General features: G+C 49.8%; 2 protein-coding genes across 4 annotated transcripts in view; one reads left to right on the top strand and one right to left on the bottom strand.

The window, feature by feature from the left end:
• The window catches only part of Adgra2 (adhesion G protein-coupled receptor A2), a 37,805-nt gene extending 25,240 nt beyond the window's left edge, over nucleotides 1-12,565 (top strand). The window contains exons 7-19 of one of the 2 annotated variants that reach the window (XM_021170573.3): nucleotides 437-650; nucleotides 1,732-1,896; nucleotides 2,678-2,876; nucleotides 3,479-3,628; nucleotides 3,744-3,905; nucleotides 4,645-4,869; nucleotides 5,062-5,281; nucleotides 6,709-6,908; nucleotides 8,103-8,230; nucleotides 8,511-8,634; nucleotides 9,088-9,233; nucleotides 9,604-9,693; nucleotides 9,923-12,565. In XM_021170573.3, the coding sequence (XP_021026232.1) occupies nucleotides 437-650; nucleotides 1,732-1,896; nucleotides 2,678-2,876; nucleotides 3,479-3,628; nucleotides 3,744-3,905; nucleotides 4,645-4,869; nucleotides 5,062-5,281; nucleotides 6,709-6,908; nucleotides 8,103-8,230; nucleotides 8,511-8,634; nucleotides 9,088-9,233; nucleotides 9,604-9,693; nucleotides 9,923-11,192 (3,293 nt within the window). In that variant the 3' untranslated portion in view covers nucleotides 11,193-12,565. The remainder of the gene's footprint in view (nucleotides 1-436; nucleotides 651-1,731; nucleotides 1,897-2,677; nucleotides 2,877-3,478; nucleotides 3,629-3,743; nucleotides 3,906-4,644; nucleotides 4,870-5,061; nucleotides 5,282-6,708; nucleotides 6,909-8,102; nucleotides 8,231-8,510; nucleotides 8,635-9,087; nucleotides 9,234-9,603; nucleotides 9,694-9,922) is intronic. The other variant, XM_085844045.1, reaches the window with a different exon arrangement.
• Brf2 (BRF2 general transcription factor IIIB subunit) lies at nucleotides 12,499-17,586 on the bottom strand. Of its 2 annotated transcripts, XM_085844046.1 has the most exons (5): nucleotides 17,358-17,586; nucleotides 16,406-16,465; nucleotides 14,919-15,240; nucleotides 14,419-14,493; nucleotides 12,499-13,734 (listed from the first exon to the last, which is right to left on the bottom strand). In XM_085844046.1, the coding sequence occupies exons 1-5, from the start codon at nucleotides 17,509-17,511 to the stop codon at nucleotides 13,020-13,022; spliced, it is 1,326 nt and encodes a 441-aa protein (XP_085700172.1). In that variant the 5' UTR covers nucleotides 17,512-17,586; the 3' UTR covers nucleotides 12,499-13,019. The 2 variants fall into 2 exon arrangements, with proteins under 2 accessions (XP_085700172.1, XP_021026233.1); XM_021170574.3 differs by lacking the exon at nucleotides 14,419-14,493 and having other exon boundaries at nucleotides 12,513-13,734.
• Between the last annotated feature and the right edge of the window lie 9,611 nt (nucleotides 17,587-27,197).

Raw genomic sequence — 27,197 nt, 5'->3', positions numbered from 1 at the left:
AGGCCCCAAAGAGCAGGTCCCTCACCCACAGCTTGCTAGGGCAAGGCTCTCTGGGTTACAGATGGGATGTGGTTATATGATGACCATGTTTTCCAGGACCCAGTTCCATGGGGTGGCTCTCCGCCAGCATGCCTAAACCTCTTCTAGATCTGTTTGCTTGTTGATATTTTCATCTGGTCCCCCCTTCTGCATAACACCACCATACACTTCTTTGTTTCCCTTTTTTTCCCCGGGCGGATTCTTTCTGACTCCTTTCATTCCCAGCCAGAGATCACTAGAGGCAGAGGGTCCGGGCCTGCTCTGTGGGTTCCCCGCTCTCCCTACTCTCGCCCTGTGCTGCCCTTTAAGGACAATTAAGGCACTAAGTGGAGCCACTCACAGACCTGGGCTCGCACGTGCTTGAGCTCAGGCATCATCCCTGATGTCTCATGCACAGAAGGGGCCCTGGAACTGCACACCCACTACCTCATCCCATCCCTGCGCCAAGTGGTGTTCCAGGGTGACCGCCTGCCCTTCCAGTGCTCAGCCAGCTACTTGGGCAACGATACCCGGATCCACTGGTACCACAATGGGGCCCCTATGGAGAGCGATGAGCAGGCCGGCATCGTCCTTGCTGAAAACCTCATCCACGATTGCACCTTCATCACCAGGTACGGCTCTGTTGTCCCTCTCTAGTGGAGTCGCCATTGCCCTCCAGACATGCTCCTAGGAGAGAGGGGGAGAGGAGGAGAGAGATTATAGAGTGTCTTAGTTTGGGGTTTATTGCTGTGAACAGACACCATGACCAAGGCAACTCTTATAAAGGACAACATTTAATTGGGGCTGGCTTACAGGTTCAGAGGTTCAATCTATTATCATCAAGGCAGGAGCATGGCAGCATCCAGGCAGGCATGGTGCTGGAGGAGCTGAGAGTTCTACATCTTCATCTGAAGGCTGCTTGCAGAATACTCACTTCCAGGCAGCTAGGATGAGGGTCTTAAAGCCCATGCCTACAGTGTCACATCTATTCCAACAAGGCCACACCCCCAAATAGTACCACTCCCTGGGCCAGGCATATTCAGCCGGTAACAGAGAGCTAAGATGCAATCATAAATGGTCTGAGTAGAGTTTAGAACTAAACCCTCATTGCCTCCTGATTGGAGGGGTTTCCACAGTGCCCATAGAGCCCCTCCAATCAGAAGACAGTGAGTATGTACGCACAGGGATCTCTCATCCCATTAGAGCAAGAACCTGAGCTGTTGTCCCAGGACAAGGCATAGGTAGGTGGGCTGTCCAGGGGCCATGGAAGGGAGTCGAGGCTGGGCCTGAGAGCGCTCCCCCGAGTGTCTCAGTTGCCGTGATAAACACCATGTCCAAAAGCAACTTGGGGAGGAAAGGAAGGGAAGCCTGGGCAGGAACTCAAGCAGGGCAGAATCCTGGAGGCAGGAGATGAAGCAGCATGGAGGGGGGCTGCTTCCTGGCTTGCTCCCCATGCTTTCTAAAACAACTCCGGACCTGGATCACCTGTCTAGGCGTGACCTTGCCCACATGAATGAAGAAAATGCTCCTGTCATAGGAGCATTTTCTTAGTTGAGGTTCTGTCTTCTCAGTTGACCCTAGCTTGGGTCAAGTTGACTAATAATGATAACGATAATGAAAATCGATGGTGGTGATGATGATGATGATGGTGATGGTGATTATGGTGATGATGCTGACCAGAGCCCAAAGCCAGTTCCCCCTCCTCCCCTGCAGTGAGCTGACCCTGTCTCACATTGGTGTGTGGGCCTCTGGAGAATGGGAGTGCTCCGTGTCCACAGTCCAAGGCAACACCAGCAAGAAGGTGGAGATAGTAGTGCTGGAGACCTCTGCCTCCTACTGCCCTGCAGAGCGGGTGACCAACAACCGCGGGGACTTCAGGTTGGCTGCTTCTGCTTTTTAAATGGCTGCCTCTCTTCCCACCCTGTCCCCAGCCCTGCACCTGTACCTTCTGAGAGCACAAATGATGAGGGGCACCCACTTGCTTTCTTTTTTTTTTTTCCTTAAAGATGTATTTATTTATATGAATACACTGTTGCCATCTTCAGACACACCAGAAGAGGGCATCAGATCCCCATTACAGATGGTTGTGAGCCACCATGTGGTTGCTGGGAATTGAACTTAGGATCTCTGGAAGAGCAGTCAGTGCTCTTAAGCTCTGAGCCATCTCTCCAGCTCCCAACCACTTGCTTTCTTCCTCCCAGTCAGTCCCAACGTCTCCCTTTTTGTCACTTAACCCACAGTCTTGCTATTACATCTCAAGAAAATGAGCCTCTTTTCCTTGCTTCCTCCCATTTTGGTATGCAAAAGAGGCCCTCTGTATGGAGGGCAGTTATTATTACAGTATTCCATACTGTAGAGCTGAGAATACCAAAATCAAAATAAAAAACAAAAACAATCAGCATATTGTGGCAATTTAGTGGCAGATCTTGTCGGTGAATCCCTGCATTGCATCCCCACATATTGCCTGCAGTAGCATTGTCTGAACAAACTGAAAGAAAGCAGAACTTGGGAACCCCTTAAAGTCTGCCAGGATACCCTTTGCTGAACCCTGCACTTAGCTCCAGTGGTCTGGTGTCACAGTCCTGGGACAGGGTTAAGGAGGGGAGGGTGTTTGTCCCAAAGAGCCTTGGTCCTAACAGTTTCCTAACTCTACCGCTAGGTGGCCCCGAACCTTGGCTGGCATCACGGCTTACCAGTCCTGTTTACAGTACCCCTTCACCTCTGTGCCCTTGAGTGGGGGAGCCCCGGGTACCCGAGCCTCACGCAGGTGTGACCGAGCTGGCCGCTGGGAGCCAGGGGACTACTCACACTGTCTGTACACCAATGACATCACTCGTGTGCTCTACACCTTTGTGCTGGTGAGGCTGGGGCACCGCCCTCCCCCCAAAAAAAACTTTGATTCCTGGAATTGGCTGGGATGGAGCCTGATGCCTCGTAAGGGAGGCTGTACCTTGATTCCTGGGTGTGCATTAAGAGTGGGCACAGCTGCCAGGCATAGTGGTGCATGCCTTCTATCCCAGCACTCAGAAGCAAAGGGGGGTGGGGCTCTGTGAGTTCAAGCCCAATCTGGTCTATGGAGTGAGTTCCAGGATGACCAGTTATATAACGAGATCCTGTCTCAAAAAGGAGGTAACAGCAAGAACTGTGGACTGACACTTTTTTATTTTTTTAATCCCTTTGTGCTTGTCTTGGAGGCCAGGGTCAGGCCTCTCCTCTCCTCTGTCTTCCCTATCCACCATCACATTGGTTTATAGCCTTATTACCATCCTTAGGCTGGTGGTGCTTGACTTGAATAGCCTAGAGTTGTGATGATCAGGGATCCATGGACACTTTTGACCATGACGGTCTCAGTAGATGGTCTTGGTTCCTCTCCCATGTTGGCCCTGAATCCCAGAGGCTAGTTCTAGCACAGAAAGGGGAAATCAGACTGATCTTCTCACCACCCCCCCTATAATCCCAGATGCCCATCAATGCCTCCAATGCATTGACGTTGGCCCACCAGCTGCGAGTGTATACTGCAGAGGCCGCCAGCTTCTCAGACATGATGGACGTGGTCTATGTGGCTCAGATGATCCAGAAGTTTTTGGGTTACGTTGACCAGATCAAAGAGGTGAGAGTCAGCATATCCTTTGGAGCGTCCTCCAGTCACCTCAAGCCTCATGCTGAGTCCCCAATACCACCCCTGCCCTTGGTAACGGCCCTGCCTCCATCCCTCCCTCCCTCAGCTGGTGGAGGTGATGGTGGACATGGCCAGCAACCTGATGCTGGTGGATGAACACCTTTTGTGGCTGGCCCAGCGAGAAGACAAAGCCTGCAGTGGCATTGTGGGTGCCCTGGAGCGAATCGGAGGAGCTGCCCTTAGCCCCCATGCCCAGCACATCTCTGTGGTACTGTAGGTTGGCGCGGGAGGGACCGTTCAGGGGGAGGGGAGCCTGAGAGTGTAGCAGTTGGTTCATAGAAGGGACATGCCTCCCCCTCGCCAGGACACAGGACATGTTGCAGGCTCTGGTAGCATGGTGGCAAGCACAGCTTGCTGTGAACTGTCGACAGTTGGCGGGGCTTTCTGGCTGGGGGCTGAGTTGAGGGTTAGCTGGCCGAAGTTAAATAGAAGCATAGTGGGTGTGAGGTGCAGGAAAAGGGAGGCTTTGTGCAGGGTGGACAGCACTTCGAATGGAATGAGGAGTGCCACAAGTTCACTGAGGGACAGTGACATCTCTAGCCTGGTAGAGCATCTCTATATAAGATGCTGTGCTAGATACTTGGGGACATATGGGAGCTAGACATGGACCCTTGCTGACAGCTGCGGTGCAGGCAACAGAAATAGCAGGTAGAAGATAGTGAGCATACTGGAGCAGCAATGCTTCCAAGAGAAGGAGAAGGCCCGTGGCTGGAAGACACCCGTGTGTGCATGTGTACATGTGGGTGTGGGTGCGTGTGTGCGTGTGCCTGTGCATGCGCGCATGTGTGCACAAGTGTGCATATAGATGACTCCATGGCACACCTAAGACTTTCCAGGCTTTGAAGAGACAGTGAAGGATAAAGGGAGATCTGAAGCAAGGAAATGTGTGGTCTCGCAAAAAAGACCACTTTATCTCAGACACTGGGTGACAAGTTCCCTGTCCCTAGAATTCAAGGAATGTGGCACTGGAGGCCTACCTCATCAAGCCTCACAGCTACGTGGGTCTGACTTGCACGGCTTTCCAGAGGAGGGAGGTAGGAGTGTCGGGTGTACAGCCAAGCAGCCCCGGCCAGGATGCCCCAGTCGAGCCCGAACCCCTAGCTGATCAGCAGCTTAGGTTCCGCTGCACCACTGGGAGGCCCAACATTTCTCTGTCATCCTTCCACATCAAGGTGGGCACCGGGGGAAGGGAAGAGCGTGGGTGGGTGTGGGGACTAGAAGCTGAGGTGGGCGGTACTGAGATGCAGGTGTCAGGTGGTGGGTGGGAGGTGGGAGGCGGGACCGCACAGGATACAGGAAGGGGCTGGAAGACCTCAAAGCCCAGGGTTGCTGAGTATTTCTGAGGACCTCCTATGTCCCCTCAGAATAGCGTGGCCCTGGCCTCCATCCAGCTGCCCCCCAGCCTGTTCTCAACCCTTCCGGCTGCCCTGGCTCCCCCAGTCCCTCCAGATTGCACCCTGCAACTGCTGGTCTTCAGAAATGGCCGTCTTTTCCGCAGCCACGGCAACAACACTTCCCGTCCTGGAGCAGCTGGGCCTGGCAAGAGGCGTGGTGTGGCCACCCCAGTCATATTTGCAGGAACCAGTAAGGGACTAACTTCCTGCCTATCTGTCTTGCCCTCCCTCTCACCTCCGTGTCTCCCTCACCCCCACCCCCATTGCCATGGTTCAGTTAGCAGAGGATGGCAGAAACCTTACCAGTTTTTCAAGGAAGGGTGGGAATAGAGATGTCTTATAAAAGAAGGGTTGGTGGAGATGAAGCCACCAAAAGTGACATGGTTTTACATCTCAGACGAAGGGCAGTTTTATATTCTGAGCATCTGACATATCAGAAAGCCTACAAGCACAAAGCCTCACTTCTTTTCCCTCTGCATCAAACTCCAGGCTTCTTGCACTGATGCACATGGCCCCTGGTCAGGCAAGCAGTAGGGCATGAGCGCATCCTGGAAGTTTAGCGCTACTTAATACTCAGGTGTTAAAAGTAGGAAACCAGGAAGGCCATGGATGTTGCCTCCCTGAGTAGTGGAGAATTTGAATAATACCCCCCCCCACACACACACCTGAGCTATTCCAACCAGAGGCTCCTCGAATCAATAGGCCAGCAGCCCTGGTGAGAAATGTCCAAAAGGGCAAGATAGCCATGGCATTGTCCCCTTTAAAGGTGGGACAGACAGAATTGACCCCAAGGGGCAGTCAGAGCTTCCAGACACAGCATACAGGCTAGAGACTAGAGTGGGAGGGGTAACTGGAAGTGGGGAGAGATTCACTACCTTGTTGGCTGTCTGATCCCCAACACTATAGCCCTGGCTTTAATTGGGCTGTCCCATCAAGAGCAGCTTCTCCCCCACCGCCTGCCCACATGTGTCTTTCCAAGTCTTTCCTTCTACCTAACAAACTTTGGCCTTGGTTGCCAAGGCAACCTCCATTTACAACGAGACCTAAATGTCACCAGGTTTTTCCTCTGAAAAAAACCTCTAGACACATCAGAGCGCCTTCAGGCCCCATTGGTTTATCATAACCATACATACAGACATACATACAGACATACATGTATACACACACACATACACACACATATACACACATACCTTCCTCTACATGTCATGCAGGGTCTCCTGTGTGCCATGAAGGTGTTGCTGTCACTACCTCGGGATCCCTTCCTGTTCCTAAAATAGGCTCTTTCCAGTCTCAGTGGGGACCCTTGTTAAGTGCCTTGCTTATGTCAGTTTCTAGTGGGCTGAGCACAGACAGTTTCTAGTGTTTGAGCACAGACCATTGTGCCTGTTCCCTTGAGGGTGCACACTTCAGCTGACAGTCATCTAGCAATCTGTTAGGAGCAGTGTCACCTGTCTGTCTCTCACTCCCTGCCTGAGTCTCCCTGGGGTATCCTGAACCCAGACTGTATCTAGTTCTGTCCCCAGGTCAGCAGTGTCTGTCCCCGTATGCTCCTACCACGCTCAGCAACCTTCCTGACAGGTTCATGTGTCTGCATGGACGTCCTTGCCCCTGCAGGTGGCTGTGGTGTGGGAAACTTGACAGAGCCCGTGGCTGTGTCACTGAGGCACTGGGCTGAAGGAGCTGACCCCATGGCAGCTTGGTGGAACCAGGATGGGCCTGGAGGTTGGAGTTCTGAAGGCTGCAGGCTCCGCTACAGCCAGCCCAACGTCAGCGCCCTGTACTGCCAGCACTTGGGCAATGTGGCTGTGCTTATGGTGCGTATAATGGTGGGGGAAGGGAGAGTGTGCAGAGATGCGGGGAGGGAGGCAAGGAAATATGTGTGGGAGGTAGGGACTGGGGGACTTTGATCACTTGAAGCCACAAGAAACTAGAGAATGGACAACAACCCTGTGCTCTGCTGATGTTAAAGTTCATGGGAAATGACCCTTTAACCTCTAACATGCCCTTTATCTTTCAAGAGGGATCTGGAACCATCTAGCTTTGGCCTCAGGCCCTTTTGGGTTTTAGTATGGTTTGGTTGGTTGGTTTGAGGTTTTGTTGTTTTGGTTTTTTTTTTTTTTTTTTTTTTTTGGTTGGTTGGTTGGTTGTTTTGAGACAGAGTTTCTCTGTGTGGCCCCAGTTGTCTTGGAACTCACTCTGTAGACCAGGCTGACCTCGAACTCAGAGATCTGCCTGCCTCTGCTTGCAGTGCTCAGATTAAAGATGTGTGCCACACTGCCATTTGAGTGGTTTCTGATTTTTGAGATAGGATTTCTTGTAACCCAGCCCACTACACAGCTGACCTTAAATTGATGATCCGTTTGCTTCTGCCATCCAAATGCTAGAATAATGAGCATGTATCAACGTGCTTATTGTGACCTGAGTTATTCTAGTTGAAAAGCAGCCCGGGAACATGTCTAGTCATTCCTTCCCTCGGCCCACTCCTCATACAACTTTTGCTGACACTGAGCAGAGACACGGCCGTATTACAGACAATCTTCCTCTGGAACTTTATTTTTTTTTTATGATTTCTTTCTTGTTTTATTTTATGTGCATTGGTGTCTTGCCTGCATGCATATCAATGTGAGGGTGTCAAATCCCCTGCATCTGAAGTTACAAATGGTTGTGAGCTGCTATGTGGGTGCTGGGAATTGAACCCAGGTCCTCTGGAAGAGCAGCCAGTGCTCTTAACCATGAGTCATCTCCCCAGCCCTTCCCCATAACGCTTGAGTTTTCAACTGGGCATCTGAAAAGAACCCCCCCGGAAAGGCAGAACACTGAAAGGGGCAAGGCAGAGAGAAGACAGGATGGCCAGTGTTCCCTGAGGCCAGCTCCTCACACTTATGTTCTATCTACCAAATGGACTGAAGCATTCAGATGTGGGGTCAAGGCTGGCAGGGGTCGGTGCGAGGGAAATTGGCTTAGGGACAGACTGGGACAGCTCAGCCCTCTCGCTCCCTCTTTTCCAGGAGCTGAATGCATTCCCTCGGGAGGCAGGAGGCTCTGGGGCTGGGTTGCATCCTGTCGTGTACCCCTGCACAGCTTTGCTGCTACTCTGTCTTTTCTCCACCATCATCACGTACATCCTCAACCACAGGTGAGGGTTTGCTCCGGGGGCAGGGCCCGGGGGAGGATCTTGCCATAGACTGGCAGATGTTTCTCCTTCAGGAAAGCCCACATAACCTGATCAGGTCCTGGAGTTGGACAACGTATTTTGGGGGTGGGGAGATGAAGGACTGCTTCCCCATTGCCTAGAGCACATAACGTGCTCATAGAGAACATGTCTTTCTCTTTTCGGCTCTCCCACGGGTCTTGAGACCCTGTGAGTGGTTGGATAGCTCATTAATAAAAGACTCTTTTTTTTTTTCCTGAGGCAGCTCCATCCACGTGTCCCGGAAGGGTTGGCATATGTTGCTGAACCTTTGTTTCCATATGGCCATGACCTCTGCTGTCTTTGTGGGGGGTGTCACTCTCACCAACTACCAAATGGTTTGTCAAGCGGTAAGGACTCTAAAATATAGGGTGCCTTCAGAGGAAGGGGGGAGCATAACAACAGAAACAAGGTGCATGGGGTTAGCCCCGACTCCTCTGTTCTCTCTGCTAGCTTTGCAGGGCTGGGAAGGGGTGATGTGGAGAATAACAGGAAAGGTCAGGCTAGCTCTGAGATCACTGAAGATGGGGGCTAAGTGGAGAGTGGGGATTGCAGTGGGGAGAGGTCTTGTACCAGCCAGACAGCTATGCCTGGGTCCCAGAGGATCCCTAGGGTGGGAGAGAGCCCTGGATGGAAGCAGAGAGGACACGGGCTAGGATCAGTGTGATGACCCCCTCCCCCCCCCCCCCCCGCCCGGCGGGTTGCTGGAGCTGAGAGGATAGTGAGAACATGCTCGGTTGACAGTCCAGGGTATAGCCCAGTCAGCAACTCAGGTCCCAAGCCTCGGTGCCTTGACCTTGTAGGTGGGCATCACTCTGCACTACTCTTCCTTGTCGTCACTGCTCTGGATGGGGGTCAAGGCTCGAGTCCTCCACAAAGAGCTTAGTTGGAGGGCGCCCCCTCCGGAAGAAGGGGATGCGGCCCCGCCTGGTCCTCGCCCCATGCTCCGGTGAGTGCTTTCAGCTATCAGCTGGGAGAAGGGCCTCAGGACCCAAGATGGGTGTGGCAACGCTGGGGGTGGGTGGGGTGGGGATGAGTACAAGATCCCTGGGTGGCACCAGAGGGCATTGTACTAAAAAAAATAAAAGAGAGAGAGAGAGAGAGAGAGAGCCAGCCGCTTGGCCATGGTTCTTGTTTCTTAGAACAGTTTTTAGCCAAGCTCTACCTGCGCCATCCCTCCTCCCCAAATCACACAGATTTAAAGAGAGCAGAGGAAAAGACAGAGACTCAGTTTGAGGGCTCTGAGCGCCTGGTTCCCTTATCTCCAGTGGTCCATCCCTCTGACCTTTAAACCCCGCCCCTCCGCTCCCCCTCCCCAGGTTCTACTTGATTGCTGGAGGGATCCCCCTCATAATCTGCGGCATCACCGCTGCGGTCAACATCCACAACTACCGGGACCACAGTCCCTAGTGAGCACCACTCCCTCCTGCCTCAACACCACCATCTTCCTGCCCAACCTTCACACCAGCCCCATGCCTGCTGTTCCGCCCAGCCAGAGAGCCCCTGCATGCTGACTTAAGCCAGGTCCTGCCTCTCCTCTCTACTTCCACATCCTCCCTCATTAACCACCCAGCCTGTGCCCCCGCCTCCAGGGCGCTCTCCAAACTCTTCATCTACTACCTCTCTGTCTCCCCCTAGTTGTTGGCTGGTGTGGCGTCCAAGCCTTGGTGCCTTCTACATACCGGTGGCGTTGATTCTGCCTATCACCTGGATCTACTTCTTGTGTGCGGGCCTTCACTTACGGGGCCATGTGGCCCAGAATCCAAAGCAGGGTAACAGGCTCTCTCTGGAGCCAGGGGAGGAGCTGAGGGGTTCCACCAGGCTCAGGAGTAGTGGCGTCCTCCTGAGTGACTCTGGCTCTCTCTTGGCTACAGTTAGCGCAGGAGTAGGGACACCTGCGCCCCCAGAGGATGGTGATGGCGTATATTCTCCTGGAGTCCAGCTGGGGGCGCTGATGACCACGCATTTCCTGTACCTGGCTATGTGGGCTTGTGGTGCCTTGGCGGTGTCTCAGCGCTGGCTGCCCCGAGTGGTGTGTAGCTGTCTGTACGGTGTGGCAGCTTCAGCTCTTGGTCTGTTTGTCTTCACTCACCACTGTGCCAGACGTAGAGATGTCCGGGCTTCCTGGCGCGCCTGCTGCCCTCCTGCTTCGCCCTCGGCCTCCCACGCCCCAGCCCGGGCCCTGCCGACTTCTACGGAGGATGGATCCCCAGTGTTGGGGGAGGGACCAGCCTCTCTCAAGTCCTCCCCAAGTGGCAGCAGTGGCCGCGCGCCGCCACCCCCCTGCAAACTCACCAATCTGCAGGTGGCCCAGAGTCAGGTGTGCGAGGCAAGCGTGACCGCCCGCGGGGATGGAGAGCCAGAGCCCACCGGTTCCCGTGGCAGCCTAGCTCCCCGGCACCATAACAACCTGCATCATGGGCGCCGAGTACACAAGAGTCGGGCCAAGGGGCACCGAGCCGGAGAGACTAGTGGTAAGAGCCGGCTCAAGGCGTTGCGCGCGGGCACGTCCCCAGGAGCTCCGGAGCTGTTGTCCAGTGAGAGCGGCAGCTTGCACAACAGCCCGTCTGACAGCTACCCGGGCAGCAGCCGCAACAGTCCGGGAGACGGTCTTCCACTCGAGGGTGAGCCCATGCTTACGCCGTCGGAGGGCAGTGACACAAGCGCCGCGCCAATCCCTGAGACGGGGCGCCCCGGGCAGCGCCGCAGCGCCAGCCGTGACAACCTCAAGGGCAGCGGCAGCGCGCTGGAGAGGGAGAGCAAGCGCCGCTCCTATCCGCTCAACACTACCAGTCTTAACGGTGCCCCCAAAGGGGGCAAGTATGAGGATGCCAGTGTAACTGGTGCAGAGGCCATAGCGGGAGGCTCCATGAAGACTGGCCTCTGGAAAAGCGAGACCACCGTCTAGGTCCAGATTTAGGATGGGCGGGTCACGCGGGCTTGGGCGGTCCAAGCTGTCTACTGATGTGTATGTAGGTTTAAGGCGGCCACGCCCGATGCTGCCCTTGAGTCCACCATCTTTAGTTACCCAGGCTAGGGAAGGGGGAGGGAGGCAGATGCTTGCCACTACTGTGGACTGTCCCTCAGCAGTAGCGACAGACAATCCCAGACCAGTTTTGGTGGGCAAGTTCTTGGTATCCTGCCAGGTAGGCACAAAACATCCATCGGTCCCTAGGGTAACCCATAAACTGAGTTGAAGAGCCCAGCCCAGGTAGGCTCAGGAAATGAGAGGGAGACCCGGGTGGGGTTCTCCACACCAGCCCGGCAAGGTATCCTGTGACTGCCAATATCCCAGGCCTCTCCCCCAGTTTTGGCTTGGGAAACCATCCCAGCAGGTGAGCCAGGGAGCCGTAACAGGTGCTGCCTTTCAGATTAACTATGCAAGGGGGGTGGGGGTGGGAGGGGTAGGGCAGTGTGGTGGGCAGCTCTAGAGAGGAGCTTGTCCCTCAGGAGGCAGGCAGGTGGGAAAGGTGCATAATTAGGGAGACAGAATCCCTAACTATGGGAGTGGTACAGTTTTTCCAGCAGAGTTCACACAGCAAACCCTGAACCCACACACACCTGGGAAGTGATACTGCCAGCAGGTGCCTTAAGACTCAAGGGGAGGGAGCTGATGTGTGGGTCTCACAACCTATACAGTGGTCTGCAAGTGGCTCAGCTTAGCTGCTCAATTATAATACCCACTGTGTGTTCCCAGCCCTCCAACTCCGGGGGACTGAGGGGAAATGCCTCCATGAGGCTCCTGTGGCAAAGCCATGCTAATAATCTGATTTCTAACCTCAGTTAGAAACCCAAAGTGCCAAACCACCTCCTAACGCTGAAACCCAACCACACTCAAGGCAGCGCCTGGGTCCAGGCTGCCTATGCTTCCAGCCCCCATTTTCCTCAACTCAAGATGCCTTTTAATACAGAACCACATGGAAGTAGAGGAACCCTTGGGCTCTGGGAAGTAGCAGGGATCCCAGCTCTGGTCAAGCGAGAGGACAGAGCAGGGAAGACTCCATACTCTTTGAGATGGGCCCCGTTATTTATGCTTTGCTGCACAGACACTATTAGAGGAAAAGCTTTGTATTCCTCTCCCACATAAGCTGGCTGCTCTTTACCCTGCCGATGCCTTAGCACCGGAGAGCTTTTTGCAATATGCCGGGGAAAGGGGAGGGAGGGGATGAAGTGCCAAAGAAAACACGTTTTAAAAGCTCTGGTTTTATACAATAGAATGTTTTCCAGCAGATGCCTCTTTGTTTTAATATATTAAAATCTTGCAAAACTCTTTGAGCGACAGCTGTTGCCCACCCATGGTCCTTTTGTTAATGATGTAAAGGGTCTTATGAATACTCAAAACCACTAGAGCCTAGACCAGACACCGGCCAGGAACTGCTGTTCGTGCTCATGGATATATAATGGTTGATAGCACTAGGATGCAGCTCCTTCACCCCAGCAATGCATTTACTGCACACTAGGGTAGGAGAGAGCTGGACAGACAGACTCCTTAGCAGTCTTAGGAAGGATTCATCCTGGACTCTATAGACAGCTGGCTCAGTGACCTGCACTTCCCTACCACCACCACCACAGTCATCGCATCTGCCTCCCATCTTCTCTAGGACCTTGGGTCCAATTAACAGCAAGGCTACTCTTGGTTTCTTTAAAAAAGAAACAGCCAAGAGTCATTTCTTGCAACACAACAGGCCTGTTAATAAATTGCAGTCAGAACTGAAGACACCTTAAAGAATGTGCATCAGGGAGGGTTAGGGACACGCATGGCTGCCTGGCTAGCAGCTTGGGCTCTCTCAAAGTCTCTAACTTCCTGAGGGGTGCGCAAATACTGCTCTATTTCACTATCCGAAATATCCTCATCACCAGTCACTGCAGATTCGGAGGGCAAGGTGTGGGTCCGCTTGGGGGGCTTCAACATGCAGGGGGGCAGGAGGGGAGTGGGACTGGCGGGACGTTTCCTCTTGGGCAAATCGAAGGGACCATCCCCCACCTCGTCCTGCTGTCCTTGTCCCTGCTGCTGCTGCTGCTTGGCCTCCACTTCTGCTGTTCCATCTCGAAAAGCTGTTCGGACCAGCATGTGGCGGTGCTGGAGAAGGTCACCAATGTGTTTCACCACTGACCGCTTGTTAAGTTTTAGAACCTGTAGCCAGGCCAGCTGGCCGGCCATCTGAAGGAGCACGGCCAGGAGCTCCTGCAGGCGAGACGCAGCTGGGTAGGGCAGGTCCACATTTGCCAATTTACAAAACTGGGCAAGAGAGCAGGTCAGCCGGTCTGAAGGCCGCAGAGACTGCCATGCCAGGAAGGTGGCTGCAGTGATGATGGGTAAGGGATGCCGTCCAGTCACTAGCCACGTCTCATCTGCCAGCTCCACCAACTGCAAGGTTCGAGACAGCATCTTGTCTTTGTCCTCCACGTATTTGGCTGGCACGGATGGGGACGCTTGGAACAGTTTGAAGCTGAAACACCAAAGTGAGGGTCAAGTGAATGAATGATCACAGTGCCTTTTCAGGGTGAAATGTGTCATCCTCCCAAGATTGATTGGGAAGCTGTTTTGTCCTGGAAACACCCAAGCTTGCTGGGGAGAGGGACTGAGGACAGGGGGCAGACGTTTGCCAGGTGAAGGGCACTAACAGAGTTGAGCGCCTTCCCCTTGCACAGTTCCAACGTCCTTGATCGCTCTATGGAAAGTGTGCTGTTACCTGCATCTACTTAGGATATGACCAAGTTCCAACCATTACTGGTGTTTTGCTTTTTGTTTTTTTTAAAACATAGGGTCTCACCATGTTGTCCAGGCTGGCCTAGAACTCCTGAGCCTCTTGCTTCAGTCACCCAAGTGCTGGGATTAAGAGTGTGTGCCATTGGCTGGGCAGTGGTGGCGCACGCCTTTAATCCCAGCACTCGGGAGGCAGAGGCAGGCAGATTTCTGAGTTCGAGGCCAGCCTGGTCTACAGAGTGAGTTCCAGGACAGCCAGGGCTACACAAAGAAACCCGGTCTGGAAAAAAACAACAAATAAGAATGTGTGCTATCATACTTGGTCAGCCACTTTGTGGTTTTGTTTTAAAGTATACTAGTGAGAAAAAAAACCTAATTCATTAAAACAAAACAAAACAAAAGGCAGGCTAAGGACAGTGGTGCACACTTGTAATCCCAGCACTGGGAGGATGGGGGCAAGAAAGCCAGGCGAGCAAGGGCAGCCTGGGCTGTATGAGACTGTCTAAACAAAACAATGACCAAAACTCCCAGTAAAGCCTTACCCTCTAACCCTGACCCACCATTAACTGGCATCTTTGGACTCTATATAGAGGTGACCCTGCTGGAACGGGGTCACTGCACATTACGTGGCCCCCGCCATGTAATTCCATTGACTGCCATTCATAAAGCAGGAAATGACAACTCAGCAGTACTATGCCAAGGCTGGCTAACAGGCTTTTTTTTTTTTTTTAATTATCACACTCCTATGATGGAAAAGGGATTTGAAATTACAACGTTCTGGAACTGTATAAACAGTATTAACGTGTGTAAATTGCATAAGTAGTAGTAAGCACAAAACAGGAAAGACCCTCGCATCCTTTGAGACAGGCTCTGGGTGAAAGAATGCCCAGGATCCAGCCTAGCCCGGTGTTCCTCCTAGACCAGTACCTGCTGCAGTAAGACTTCACCAAGTCTGCCAGGCACAGGGAAGGCACATCCAGCCCCAGGAGCTTTACCATCTGCATGTAGGTGCCAGAAAACACATCCAGATCGGCATAGAGCAGCGTGCAGATGGTTCCCATGGTGAGGGGCCAGTTATGTTGCCGACAGGTGATTAAAACACAGCATCCGACTAACACTTCCTTCTTCTGCAGCCTGGCAGCTCGGATGCCAGACAGCTGATATGCCTTCTGGTAGTAGGAAATTGCTGTATCCTCAAACGTTAGCGGCAGCTTCAGAATCCGACACAGGTCTCTTACTCGACGGAGATCTAGGAAAACATGCAGGAAGCAGAGAGGTCAAAGAGTACAACTGCAAGCAAGTTCTGCTAGGGCTTAATTGACTTCTGTTAAACTTGCCATATATACCAGATGCACAAATAATACGCCCTTCTGTGCTAACAGGACACCTGATATGGCGTGTGTTTTGTGGGGCTGGAGTTACATGAGATCCTCAACCATGCTGGGCACACCTTTTAATCACCGAGCTACATTCCTAGCCCTTTAGAACCATGGTCCTTCCAATGGTGCACAACACTTGTAGAAAGGTCACATTCAATCCACCACCTTCGTATTTTAACTTACAGACAAGGCAAAATGTCTTTTTTTTTTTTTCTTTTCTTTTCTTTTTGGTGCTGGGGATTGAACCTCAAGCCTTACACATGATAGGTACATATTCTATCACCGACCTACCCCTAGCTCCAAAGCCATGCTTTTACTCAGGCTCCCTGTGCAGACCCAAACCTTCCTCTACCTCTATGCCTTTTGGTTTTTAATACACACTCAGTATGTAGGCTAGGCTGACCTCAAACTCTATCCTCCTGCCTCAACCCCAGAGTGCCGAGATTGTAGGCACACGCCACGTTAACAACTGTTCTCTCTCAGCGTGCCTGACACCAGTAAACAAGGACACACAGACAGACTAGGTCATCAAAACAACCATCTTCAGCCAGGTGGTGGTGGTGCACGCCTTTAATCTCAGCACTTGGGAGGCAGAGGCAGGCGGATTTCTGAGTTCAAGGCAGGCCTGGTCTACAGAGGGAGTTCCAGGACAGCCAGGGCTACACAGAGAAACCCTGTCTTGAAAAACAAAAACAAAACAAAACAAAAAAGTCTTTAAGGCCACGGTGTCATAAAAGGTTGATGCTCTGGGCTGGAGAGATGGCTCAGCAGTTAAAAGGCACTACTACTCTTGTAGACGACCTGGGATTTGCTTCCCAGCATCCACAGGGCTACTCATGACCATCTATAACTGCAATTCCAGATGATCCAACCCCCTCTTCTAACTCCATGGGCTCCATGGGCACCAGGCATGCACATGCTGCATACACACATACATGCAGTTAGAACACCCATACACATAATATCAAAACATTAAACAGTGACATAAATAAAAGCAAAACTGAAATTTAAGGGGGAAAAAAGTTTGATTCTCACCTCGTTGCTGGCAGCGACTAACTTGTTCGTTTTCCCCAGTGCTTCGAGAATATGTCACTTCTGTAAAATAGCAAACAACAAATTACACAGCTGGCCTTCGTTCACCTCCTCCTTGCCCTCTGATTGCATAAGGCCAGGGAGATTTCAAATGACTGTGTTTCTACTTCTACCTCAGAGAAGATACCCATCTATGTAAAATAGGACAGAACTATATTTTAAAAAGCTGCACTGGCAATTGTGATTTTCCAATAATTTCTCTGATACATTCACTTTTGAGGGCTGCATTAGCCAAGGACTAGAGCAGTGGTTCTCAACCTTCCTAATGCTGCGACCCTTTAATACAGTTCCTCACGTTGTGGTAACCCCCAATCATAACATTATTTTCATTGCTACTTCATAACTGTAATTTTGTAATGGTTACACGAAGATTGCATTAGCTACAGAAAAAAAGAGAATTATGAATTGCATTATGAATCATAATGTAAACCGCCGATATGCAGGATGGTCTTAGGGGACTCCTGTGAAAGATTCTGTGGACACCAAGGCCGTCACCACCCACCGGTTGAGAACCGCTGTACTAGAGCAATGGCGTGGAACGCAGAGGAGAGCAAGTTGCCAATTAGTGCTAAAACCTGCTAGGAGATGATGGTTCGTGTTGTCATTTCCAAATAATTTACCGGCACTCCTTCAACACTGACCAGGTCTGACAAGATGAATGAAACCTTTTTCGTTTCGTTCATTCACGAACCAGTATACCCACCCAATGCCAGACACCGTAGTAGGTACTGAGAAATCACATCGCACCCTCCTCCAGCTCATCTGTTTACTAAAGCCCACTTCTCTCACATTTAACTGTGCGCATGGCCAAGAAAGGGAGGAGGCTGGGAAGGGGGAGCTGGGTTTAAGGACTCCACCGCCCAAGGCTGGCGATCCCCGGGTTCAAGACCAGTACCCCTGAGGTTGCCCTCGTCGCTGAAGGTGGTAGTTAGGACCCCTTCGGTGACCACGCAGCCGCAGTCGGAGCACACCAGCTGGCTCTGAGAATAATGCGAATCTTCCACGAGCTCGGAGGAGCCGCAATCCGGGCAGCGGCTTCCGTTCGGCATCTCGTCGGTCGGCCCAGGGCTGCGGTACGGCCGCCAGGTACCAACTCCTGGAGAACTTGTAACTGGGCAGCGGCAGTAAAGTGGAGGGGCGCTTATTCCGGATGCACCATCCTCCTCCGGCCAGCTGGCCAATCGGCTGGCGTTTGCTCCTCCCCTCGGCTGCACGCCACTTCCGATCCCTTCTGTGTACTCGGGTAGAAACCTGAGTTAGAAAGGAAGGTTCCTGGGTTTAACTGTGTCTCAGGCTCTCTGGGGTTTTGTGGTTAGGCCACGTGGGGAATTGACACAAACCACAGATGAGGAATTGTTGTCTGCGAAACACTATTTTTTAAAATATATTATCTAATTTATTATTTATTTTTAGCCTATCATGCTTATGTAGCCCAGGCTGACCTAGAATACTGATCCTCCTGCCTCTGCCTACTACATGCTGGGATTACAGGCTTGTATTACCATGCCTGATTTAACTCCCTTCAAAAAAGTGGAACCAGTTTTTCCCTTTCTATGTAGTAAGGAACGTTAAGTTTGACCGTAGTAGAAAATAGATCACTCTGCAGTAAGAGAGCAGTAAATTGTGTTGTACTCTACGGACCTCCCCACACTAAGTTGCCGTCTCTCTTTCAAAGTCTCTCTTCTTGTTGTTGTTTTCCAACATATTTCTTTAATCCTAGCATTCAGGAGGTAGAGATTGAGACCAGGCTGATGTACATAAGGAGTTCAGTCCAGTCAGAGCAACTTAGTGAGAACGTGTCTCTAAATAAATACAATAAAATGAACTAAAATCTTGAGTGGTTTTAGATATCTTCAGAGAATAGCATGAAAAACCATAGTTCTCTCCTCAAAGAGGATGCACAAGAGTTTATGCTAGAGCCAAAGAGGAGGACTTGAGCCCAGGAACAGAACAAGTTTCTCCAAATAACACACAGAACTGTTAAGTGGTTACATGAAGATTGCATTAGGTTTAGAACAAAGAGAGCCATATATCATACGATAGGGACCACTGGTAATAACGTTACAGAATATGGGGAAACCCTTTCCATGGGTTTCAGATGCTATCTGATGATATTAAAGCTTCTGCATTGATGGAGGCTAGGAGTTGGTAAGAGTACATTTTAAATTATCGGATTTTATTGTTGGTTTGTTTTGGGTGTTTTGTTTTGTTTTTTACTTTGAGACAAGGTTCACTGTATATCTCTGGCTGTTCTGGAACTCATTATATATACCAGGATAGTCTTAAACTCACAGAAATCTGCCTCTCTCTACCTTCTGAGTGCTAGGATTAAAGACATGTGCTACTACATCTGGCCTTCAATCCATCTCAATCTCTCTCTCTCATACACATACACACACACACACACACACACACACACACACACACGCCTCCTCTCTCCCCTTCAACTTTTGGCAAACTGGAAGCTACAGGCCGACTCAGACATGTTTAAAACCTTGAACTTTGAGCTATCCACGTGGCACATGCCTTTAATTCTGACACTCAGAAGGCAGAGGCAGGCAGGTTTCTTTGAGTCCAAGGGCAATTTGATGTACAGAGTGAGTGCCTGGCCAGCTAGGGCTAACTAGACCCTCTCTTAATTTTTTTTTAAGAGAGAAAAGGGAAAAACAATCTTGATCTTGTATTGAACTTTAATATAACGTGCCTGTTGCCCCAGCACTTGGAAAGTAAAGGCAGGAAATCAAGAGTTAAAAGCAAGAGGCTGGAGAGATGCCTCAGGGGTTAAGAGCACTGGCTGCTCTTCCAGAGATCATGAGTTCAATTCCCAGAAACCACATGGTGGCTCACATCCATCTGTAATTGGATCCAATGCCCTCTTGTGTGTTGGTGACTGTGTACTCATATATGTAAAATAAATAAACAAATGAGAGAGAGCGCCAAAGGACCGGGCGGTGGTGGCGTACGCCTTTAATCCCAGCACTTGGGAGGCAGAGGTAGGCGAATTTCTGAGTTCGAGGCCAGCTTGGTCTACAGAGTGAGTTCCAGGACAGCCAGGGCTACACAGAGAAACCCTGTTTCAAAAAAACAAACAAAAAACAAAAAAGAGAAAACAAACAAACAAACAAAAACAGCCAAAGGAAACAAATAACCTGAGCTTTAAGATGCCCTAAGATTCTGACTCCAGACTTCTTAGTTTTATGTATATCAAAGAATCCTGAGTAAAATATTGCTTTCAGTGATACCACTATAAAAACCAAATTACAAATTCGATGTGCTTAATGTGTTGGTGCCATTGTTCTGAGCACCTGTGTCGGAAACTTAGTCCCCATTGAGAGATGGGGTCTTTGGGAAGTTGCAGCCATGATGGCTCTGCACTTAAGAATGGACCAATACAGTTTTAAAAAGATATATTCCATTTGCCCTTAAACCTTCTGCCTTGTGAGGACATAGGATTCCATCCCTCTGAAGGATGCAGTCTTCAAGACTCTCTCTTAGAAGAGACAGCAGCCCCCACCAAACACCAAGCTTGTGCCTTGATCTTGGGCTTGCCAGGACTGTGAGAAAAAAAATTCTAGCTTCTTATAAATGACTCAGACTTGAAAGTATTCTGTTATGGCAGCACAAATTATATAAGACGGTGGTGTTATATAAATGAGTTTAAATTAAGGAACAAAAATATTTTAAAAGGATTTATCATTTTAATTACATGTGTGTTTCTGTGTGTATGTATCTGCATACCTATGTAGGTATCCTTCAATGCCAGAAGAGGGCTTCAGACCCCTTGGAGCTGGAGTTGCAGGCAGTTGGAAGCTGTCAGACATGGGCTTTGGCAATTAAACTCAGGTCCTTGGCAAAACAGCAAGCATTCTTAAACATTTAGACATCTCTCCAACCTTTTTTTATTTGAAGTAGGAGGCCATGGGGCTGGAGAGAGGGCTCAGTGGTGAACAGTAATGGGCACTATTCCAGAAGACATGAGTTTGGGTCCTAATAACCACATTGGTCAGCTCACAACTGCTTGTAACTCCAGCTGGCCTCCAAGGCCACCCATGGGTGTGTGCACGCACACACACATACAGCATACACTTACATGGGCCTGTACATATAAAAGTAAAATAAACCTTGAAAGATATAGGATCCTATGTATTCCAGTGTGACCTCAAATGAGCTGTGTAGCCAAGGATGACCTTGAAATGTTAACTCTACTGCCACCACCTCCAAAGGGCAGGCATTACAGGCACATGTCACCACACCTGGTTGACAGCCTTTTATTTTTTAAGATTGTATTTTCAAATTGTGTGTGTGTGTGTGTTCAGGTAGCTATGTGCACATGTGGGTGCAGGCGCATGTTCACAAAGCTGCCCATACGGCAGAAGAGGGGGTCTGATCCCCTGTAACTGGAGTGGTTGTGAGCTCCATGATGTGGATCCTGGAAACACAGCTTGGCTTATTGTAAGAACAGTACATATTCTTAACTGCTGAGCCATCTCTCCAGCCTCTGAGATTATTTTATAAACCAAACCTAATTGCGCTCATTGGGCTAGCTCAGCGATAGAATACTTGTCTATCAGCATCCTGTGTTTGATCCAACAACAATAACACACACAAATTTTTTTAGAAGACAGGATCTAGCTATATTTCGCAAGGTCATATCAAACTCCTGGGTTCAATGCCAGGTGGTGGTGGTGGTGGTCTATGCCTTTAATCTCCGCACTCTGGAGGCAGAGGCAGGTGGATCTCTGTAAATTCAAGGCCAACCTAGTCCACAGAGGTAGTTTCAGGACAGCCAGGGCTACAGAGAGAAACCCTATCTAAAAGTAAACAAACAAAACCAAAAACAAAACCAACCCTCCTGGGCTCAAATAATCCTCCTGAGCCTACCTTAAAAGGTAGGATTAGAAATGTGTACCACTGTGCTTGGAAATAGTATCAATGAAAAACTTGGAAATTTTAGAATCAGTTGTATCTGGAAAAATGGGAAAAAATGAATTAAATATTGAGAACAACCAGAGTTTAGGAATCTGAGAGCAACAGGGCCTCATTGGCACCAGGGCTTCAAGTTTGTGGAGAATTCCTGCTTCTTGGGCTGACACTGGAGAACGTGCAGTCTTTCCAGGTGGTTGTTGACTCATTCTCAGCTTCCATTGGAGGGGCAGTGTGAGACCAACCAGAAAACTATTGTACAGAGTGAACTCCAGATAGTGCCTTTGTACCTTCTTCATAAGTCAGGGTCCTCTCTAAGGAGTATAGCTACCTTCTTTAGAACATCAATATATTCCCATGCAACTGATAAACAACAACCCCCAAAAGAGAAAAGATGCTTATTCATCAAAAGAGCCCAGGTGACACAATGACCACGTTCATGGTGACTCCTCAGCTGGAAGAGCTGAACCTCGGGAAGACGGAGTTGAGTTGGCAAGGCTAGCTGCTCCCGGGAGAGTTATAATCAGGAGTGAGATGCCATGGGCTTCCTTTGTATCCAATGAGATTGTGTGTTCCCAGAACTATAGTTGAGAAAAGGGGCAGCTTGCTGACCATAGGTTGTGCTTTGTCTGTCACCCAGCTGTTTGTCCTTCCCTGCTCTGATGACACTTCCTTCTAAATTTACAAAGAGGTCTTGGGCCTTGCAAGAATTATCTGCAGAGCAGATACTTCTCTTACAACCTTTATTTAGAGGAGCAGTGGTGGCACACGCCTTTAATCCAGCACTAGGGAGGCAGAGGCAGGCGGATTTAATGTGAGTTCAAGGCCAGCCTGGGCTACAGAGTGAGTTCTAGGACAGCAGGACTACAAAGAGAAAAACTGTCTCGAGAAACAAAAACAGACAAATAAAACCCCTTTTATTTATGTATATGTGTCAGTGTAATTATAGTCACGGGTGTGCAGAAGCCTGCAATAGTCAGAAGGCATTGGATCTCCTGGAGCTAGGATGGCAGGTAGCTGCAAGTGGCCCAGAGTGAGTGCTAGGGGCAGAACTCGGGCCTTCTAAAAGAGCAACAGGTACTCTTAATTACAGAGCCATTTCTACGGCCCCAATAAAAGGATTCTTTAAAAAAGTGGCCTGGGCGAGGTGGCACACACCTTTTCTAATCCCAGCACTGGGAAGGTAGAGGCGGACAGATCTTTATGAGTTCTAGTTCAGCCTGATCCATTGAGTTCCAGGAAAACTGAGAAAGAACACCATAGATTGATCTCACTGGCATCTGCACAGCATAAGCACAGGGTAAGGGTTAGGGACACACACACACACACACACACACACACACACACACACACACGTGAAACTGACTCTGAGGCCCAGCACTTCTCCCTGTCCCAGATTCCCTACCTCTGTCAGGGAGCTTTTCCTATCACTGACAGGTACATGGGCAGGCATCTCTTCCAGGTCCTGCCTTCAGAAAGGATGGTCTCTTTGTCCAGGAGCTTCCATTCCCCAATTTCCTGTCTGGGCTGAACAAAGAGGGGTCGAGTGGGGATGATAGGATGGGAGGATGAGGAGTGGTGGCTCACTGGCCAGCTCGGGGGGGGGCGGGGGGGAGGATTTACTAATTTGACTGCTACTCATTTTATTTTTTTCATAATTTCGATTTTTTCATGTGTGTATGCTTTTCAGACGGTGCAGCTGATGTTTTTACTCAGATCGCTAGAAGCAACACCGTTAGTATTAGAAATAATAATGGGTTTTCAAGAATGTTTTTAAAGTTTTTGAGGCAGGGTCTTCTTGTGTACCCTAGGCTGATTTCCATCCCTCATTTCCTGATTCAGTCTTGGAGTGTGTCACAGGTACATGCCACCAATTCTGCTCTGATGTTCTTACATTATACACAGAACCGAATCAGATTGCTGGCATGTGTCACTGCAGCTCTTGGTACTTCGGGTATTTCATTCCTGGTACTTCTGGTACTTCCTGTCATCCACTCTGCTGAGAGCTACTGGCCACCCACAGTGGTGTCTGTTTTATCTGAGGCACTCCTGAGAGACTGCCACAATAGCTGCATTAGAGCTTCTGGGTAAGCAGACATGAAGAGGTAGCTCCAGACAGCTCAGACAGACTGCTGGGAAGACTGTCAGGCATGGGCCGTGTGTGCAATGCCAATTTTTGAGATCAGGGCTTTTTCTAGAAGGGAGACCAGAAAGGAATGTGCTCAAAGAGAGGCTGGTCTGGAGACAAGGAATCCCATCTGCCCTGCCCCTGGCTAGATACAGTTATTCCAGCACACTGTCGGTCTGGTCTGCCCACCTTCCCTATGACTGCAAATTCCTGCAGTCTGATCATCTTGGGGAGGGCTAACACTGTGTAAAAAAAGGCACAGGTGCTATGAATAGCAGTCCTGGTTGGGCCCGGGAGAAGCATTAAATAGATGGAATTCCTCTGATCATCTGTTTAGATCTTTCTAATCTAGTGTGAGCCACCAGTGAGGTGTGTGACCCCGCCCTAGCTGTGTTCCTCTCTGCTCACTTGACCGCAACTTTGGGACCAGGGCACTTTCATTCTGAGGATTCTTGTAGCCACTCCAAGCTTGGCTGTCTCATCAGGCCTTGGAGCTGTTTTGATTTCGTTTCTTCTCCATCACCTGAGCTCTTTAGTGTCCAGCACCCACTGACAAGAGAGCCACAGTATGGAGTATGGACAGGACTTGTCTAGGTCTTAGTCACCTTTCCCTTTTGTTTATATATGTGTGTGTGTATTTATATATACACACAGTCACACAAGCATGTACTCACATTCTCACGCATAAACTCACACATGTGTGCACACACATGCACACACACGGAATATATATATATGGCTGAAGAGGAGTAATATGCCCAATTCTTGAACATCCAAAACTAAAGATATCTGTTAACATTTTCTTTACCTCTTCTTTTGAAAAACAATATTTTGAGATAAACCCTTATTGTCCAGGCTGACCTCAAATTCATGCTCATCTGCCTCCGCTGGGATTTCTGTGTGCCACCACTCCTAGCTGACATGTGATAGATAAGAAGTGGTCACAGGACCCATTTTACTGCACTCAGCAGAGATACTAGACACTCCTCCAGACTGTGCTTCTGGGAGACTGTAGATCTAGAAAACTATCTGGTCTTATGCAAAGTCTCTGAGGGGACTGAATTATGTGGACTCCATTTTCCCAGTCTGAGCTATTTTCATAATTCCACTAGAATCAAAGAACATTATCTCCTTGCCTCAATATCAATTCTAGAATAGTGATACGCTTTTTGTATAAAAGGCCAGATAGCAAGGGATTTCAAAGACATGTTGGACTGTGCTGAAACCATTTGACCCTGCTATTATAAAGTTGAAAATAGCCAAAGACATAAGTAGCCATGAACATAAATGAGTATGGTTCTGCCTAGTGAATCTCCTTCTGTGAACACTAAAGTTTGAATTTCATGTAATGAATACCATCACCTTGATTTTTCTTTAAATCACATAAATCTACAAATCCCTCTTGGCTTGAAAGCTGTGTAAGCGCAATGCGACTAAGCAGAGCTCGATGGCCGCTTTTCTAAACCTCAAAGTCAGACAGGTTAGGAAGTTTCAGACTCCTGGGCTGCAACAACCCCCTGCCGGAATCTTGGACTCTTCCTGTGCATGACTGTAGGTACATGACACCACACCTACCTGAATCTGCCCTTCGACACCCAGATGCGACTTAGGAAGCTAAGGGTCTCCTGTCTCTAAGTCTGTCTCATTTGTCTAATAGACTCAATATCTGCCTTGACCAAAAATTAAAAGTTTGGTGCCTCCCTTTTGCAGTGAAGGTGCAGCCTGAGTCTATCACTCATCAATATTCGTGGTCAAAAGCAACGGTCTCTCTTCAACTCTGTGGAGGCTGCATCTGTGTCACCAACGTGACCCTTTCCAGAGCTCAGGATACAGTTTTCTGTGTGACAAAGCAGAGAACCAAAATGCTGAGACCATTCACCCTTGAGCTTTTGGTTGTGGGAGGTGCTGGACGAAGTAAGCCAGTTTGGGGTCAGAATTGATGGTCAGGATGCCCTGGGAGGGAGGGGGCTGTAGGGATCCTGAAGACGGTGCTGAAAGGGGAGCCCCGAACACAAGTTCTGCTTATTTGGTTATTAAGCTCAAGGGTGAGGAAGGCTGTGTGCTGACACCTTGGGTTTGCTGAAGGACAGACAACATCCTGCAAACGTTTTCCAAGGATAGGCTGATAGCAGAGGGCCCTCTAGCAGCAGATCCCCGCTGTGGCCCATAGGTGGCAGTCATGCTTCAGAAAGGACCTGGCTTTTCTCGGCAGGTGGATGTCAGCTCCGAATTTTATCAGCAGATGTTGGGAAAGTACTGATTGTTGCAAATTATGGTCATCTTCATGAGGGTATGTTCAAAACAGAGGTACTGTGTGGTTAAGAGTCCCACTATAGGAGCGAAGAGCCTGGTGTGATCGATTGAAAAAGGCAGATTTATTTGGGTTTCTCATTTCAGATTGGCTCTTCCTGCCCTAAGTTTGTGTGTTGCCACAGCATATCCTGGCTGGGACATAAGGCTGATCCTTCATGGTGGCCAGGAAAGAGACTCAGGAAGGAGTAGAGTTCCCAGCATCCCCTTCAAGGACATACCCCCAACGGCCTAAATTATTTTCACTACATCTCCCTCCTAGCACTTGGGCCATCTTCCAATAGTGCCACAGGCTGACAACCAAAATCCTCAGTGTCTGTACATGCAGGCACTGATAAACCACAGTGCACGTGTGGGGGACAGCTAACTTACAAGGCACTAGCCCTCTCCTTCCACAGTGGGTTCTTAGGATCCAACCCAGGTCCCCAGGCTTGTGTGGCAAAGCCATCGTGATGGTCACGCAGCATGTAATACAAGGCTTTGGAAAACATTTAAGATTGAAAACCAAACAGCGATCTCTTTCTCTTTTTAAAGGGCATCGTCCTTAAGGGAAAATCCTGGCATTGAGTCAAAGTAACCGCATCAGGTAGCAGTCAAGGCTACCTGGCTTGAGATGGGCAGGTGCTTGCTGGACCTTGGGGGTTAACTTCTACCAGAAGTCCAGATTTGGGAAAGCTTCTATTTATGCTGTTTAAATACTCTGTAACCATTTCCCCGGTCTTCTTTGTTTGGTCTATCTATCTAAACAAAAGCTTTCTGTTAGTAATTGTCAAGTTAAAGGGACTCATAGGACAAGACACTTGTGTCCTTTCTCAAAGTGGATATTTGAAAACATACTAGGCTGACCGTAAGCGCTCAGTTTGGTAGCAGTAGCAGGAACCAAGTGAAAGAATTGCAAACAAAGAGGCCAGAGAAGCAAACCTCACAGCGACAATCATTTAGGAAAACTTTGCTCTCAGAGACTCTGGAATTCCCCAAGCTGTCCCGCCCTCCTTAAGAGGGCCGTGAGTTGTATCAAGAATCTATTTGGGGGGCTGGGATTATGTTCACAAGCCCTGTAATGTGATCTCTGTGGGGAGAACAGTATCTGCCCCCTTCCAGAGTCTATGGAGGGGGGGGGTGTCTATGAGCCATGTCCACACCTGGGAGGCTAACAGATGCTCCGACAGCCTCGATGGAAAGGTGAGCTGGATTAGTGAGCGGGGGAGGAGACATCTGATCTGCTTCTTAGCAGATCAGCTGAGCTGACTGCCCCCGGGGTCAGGGTGCTTCTGAACCCAAGGCAAAGACCTCCCTCTGGAAACTTTTGGGTAGACATTCTCATGGTGTTAATGCCATGGTCACTCAGGACTATGAAGAGTCAGGACAGAGATG

Source organism: Mus caroli, unplaced genomic scaffold, assembly GCF_978045245.1.
Source record: "Mus caroli unplaced genomic scaffold, Mus_caroli_1 scaffold_10, whole genome shotgun sequence".
NCBI lineage: Eukaryota > Metazoa > Chordata > Mammalia > Rodentia > Muridae > Mus > Mus caroli.
The sequence above is the reverse complement of the archived record's forward strand: the minus strand, read 5'-3'. Positions and strand labels throughout refer to the sequence as shown.

Coding starts and splice junctions, on each gene's coding strand:
- Brf2 (XM_085844046.1), bottom strand. CDS start 17,511: ATGCCGAACGGAAGCCGCTGCCCGGATTGCGGCTCCTCCGAGCTCGTG. Junction 15,241..16,405: donor TAGTCGCTGCCAGCAACGAG/GTGAGAATCAAA, acceptor ATGTTTTCCTAG/ATCTCCGTCGAGTAAGAGAC. Junction 13,735..14,418: donor TCCCAGTGCTGGGATTACAA/GTGTGCACCACT, acceptor TTGGTGTTTCAG/CTTCAAACTGTTCCAAGCGT.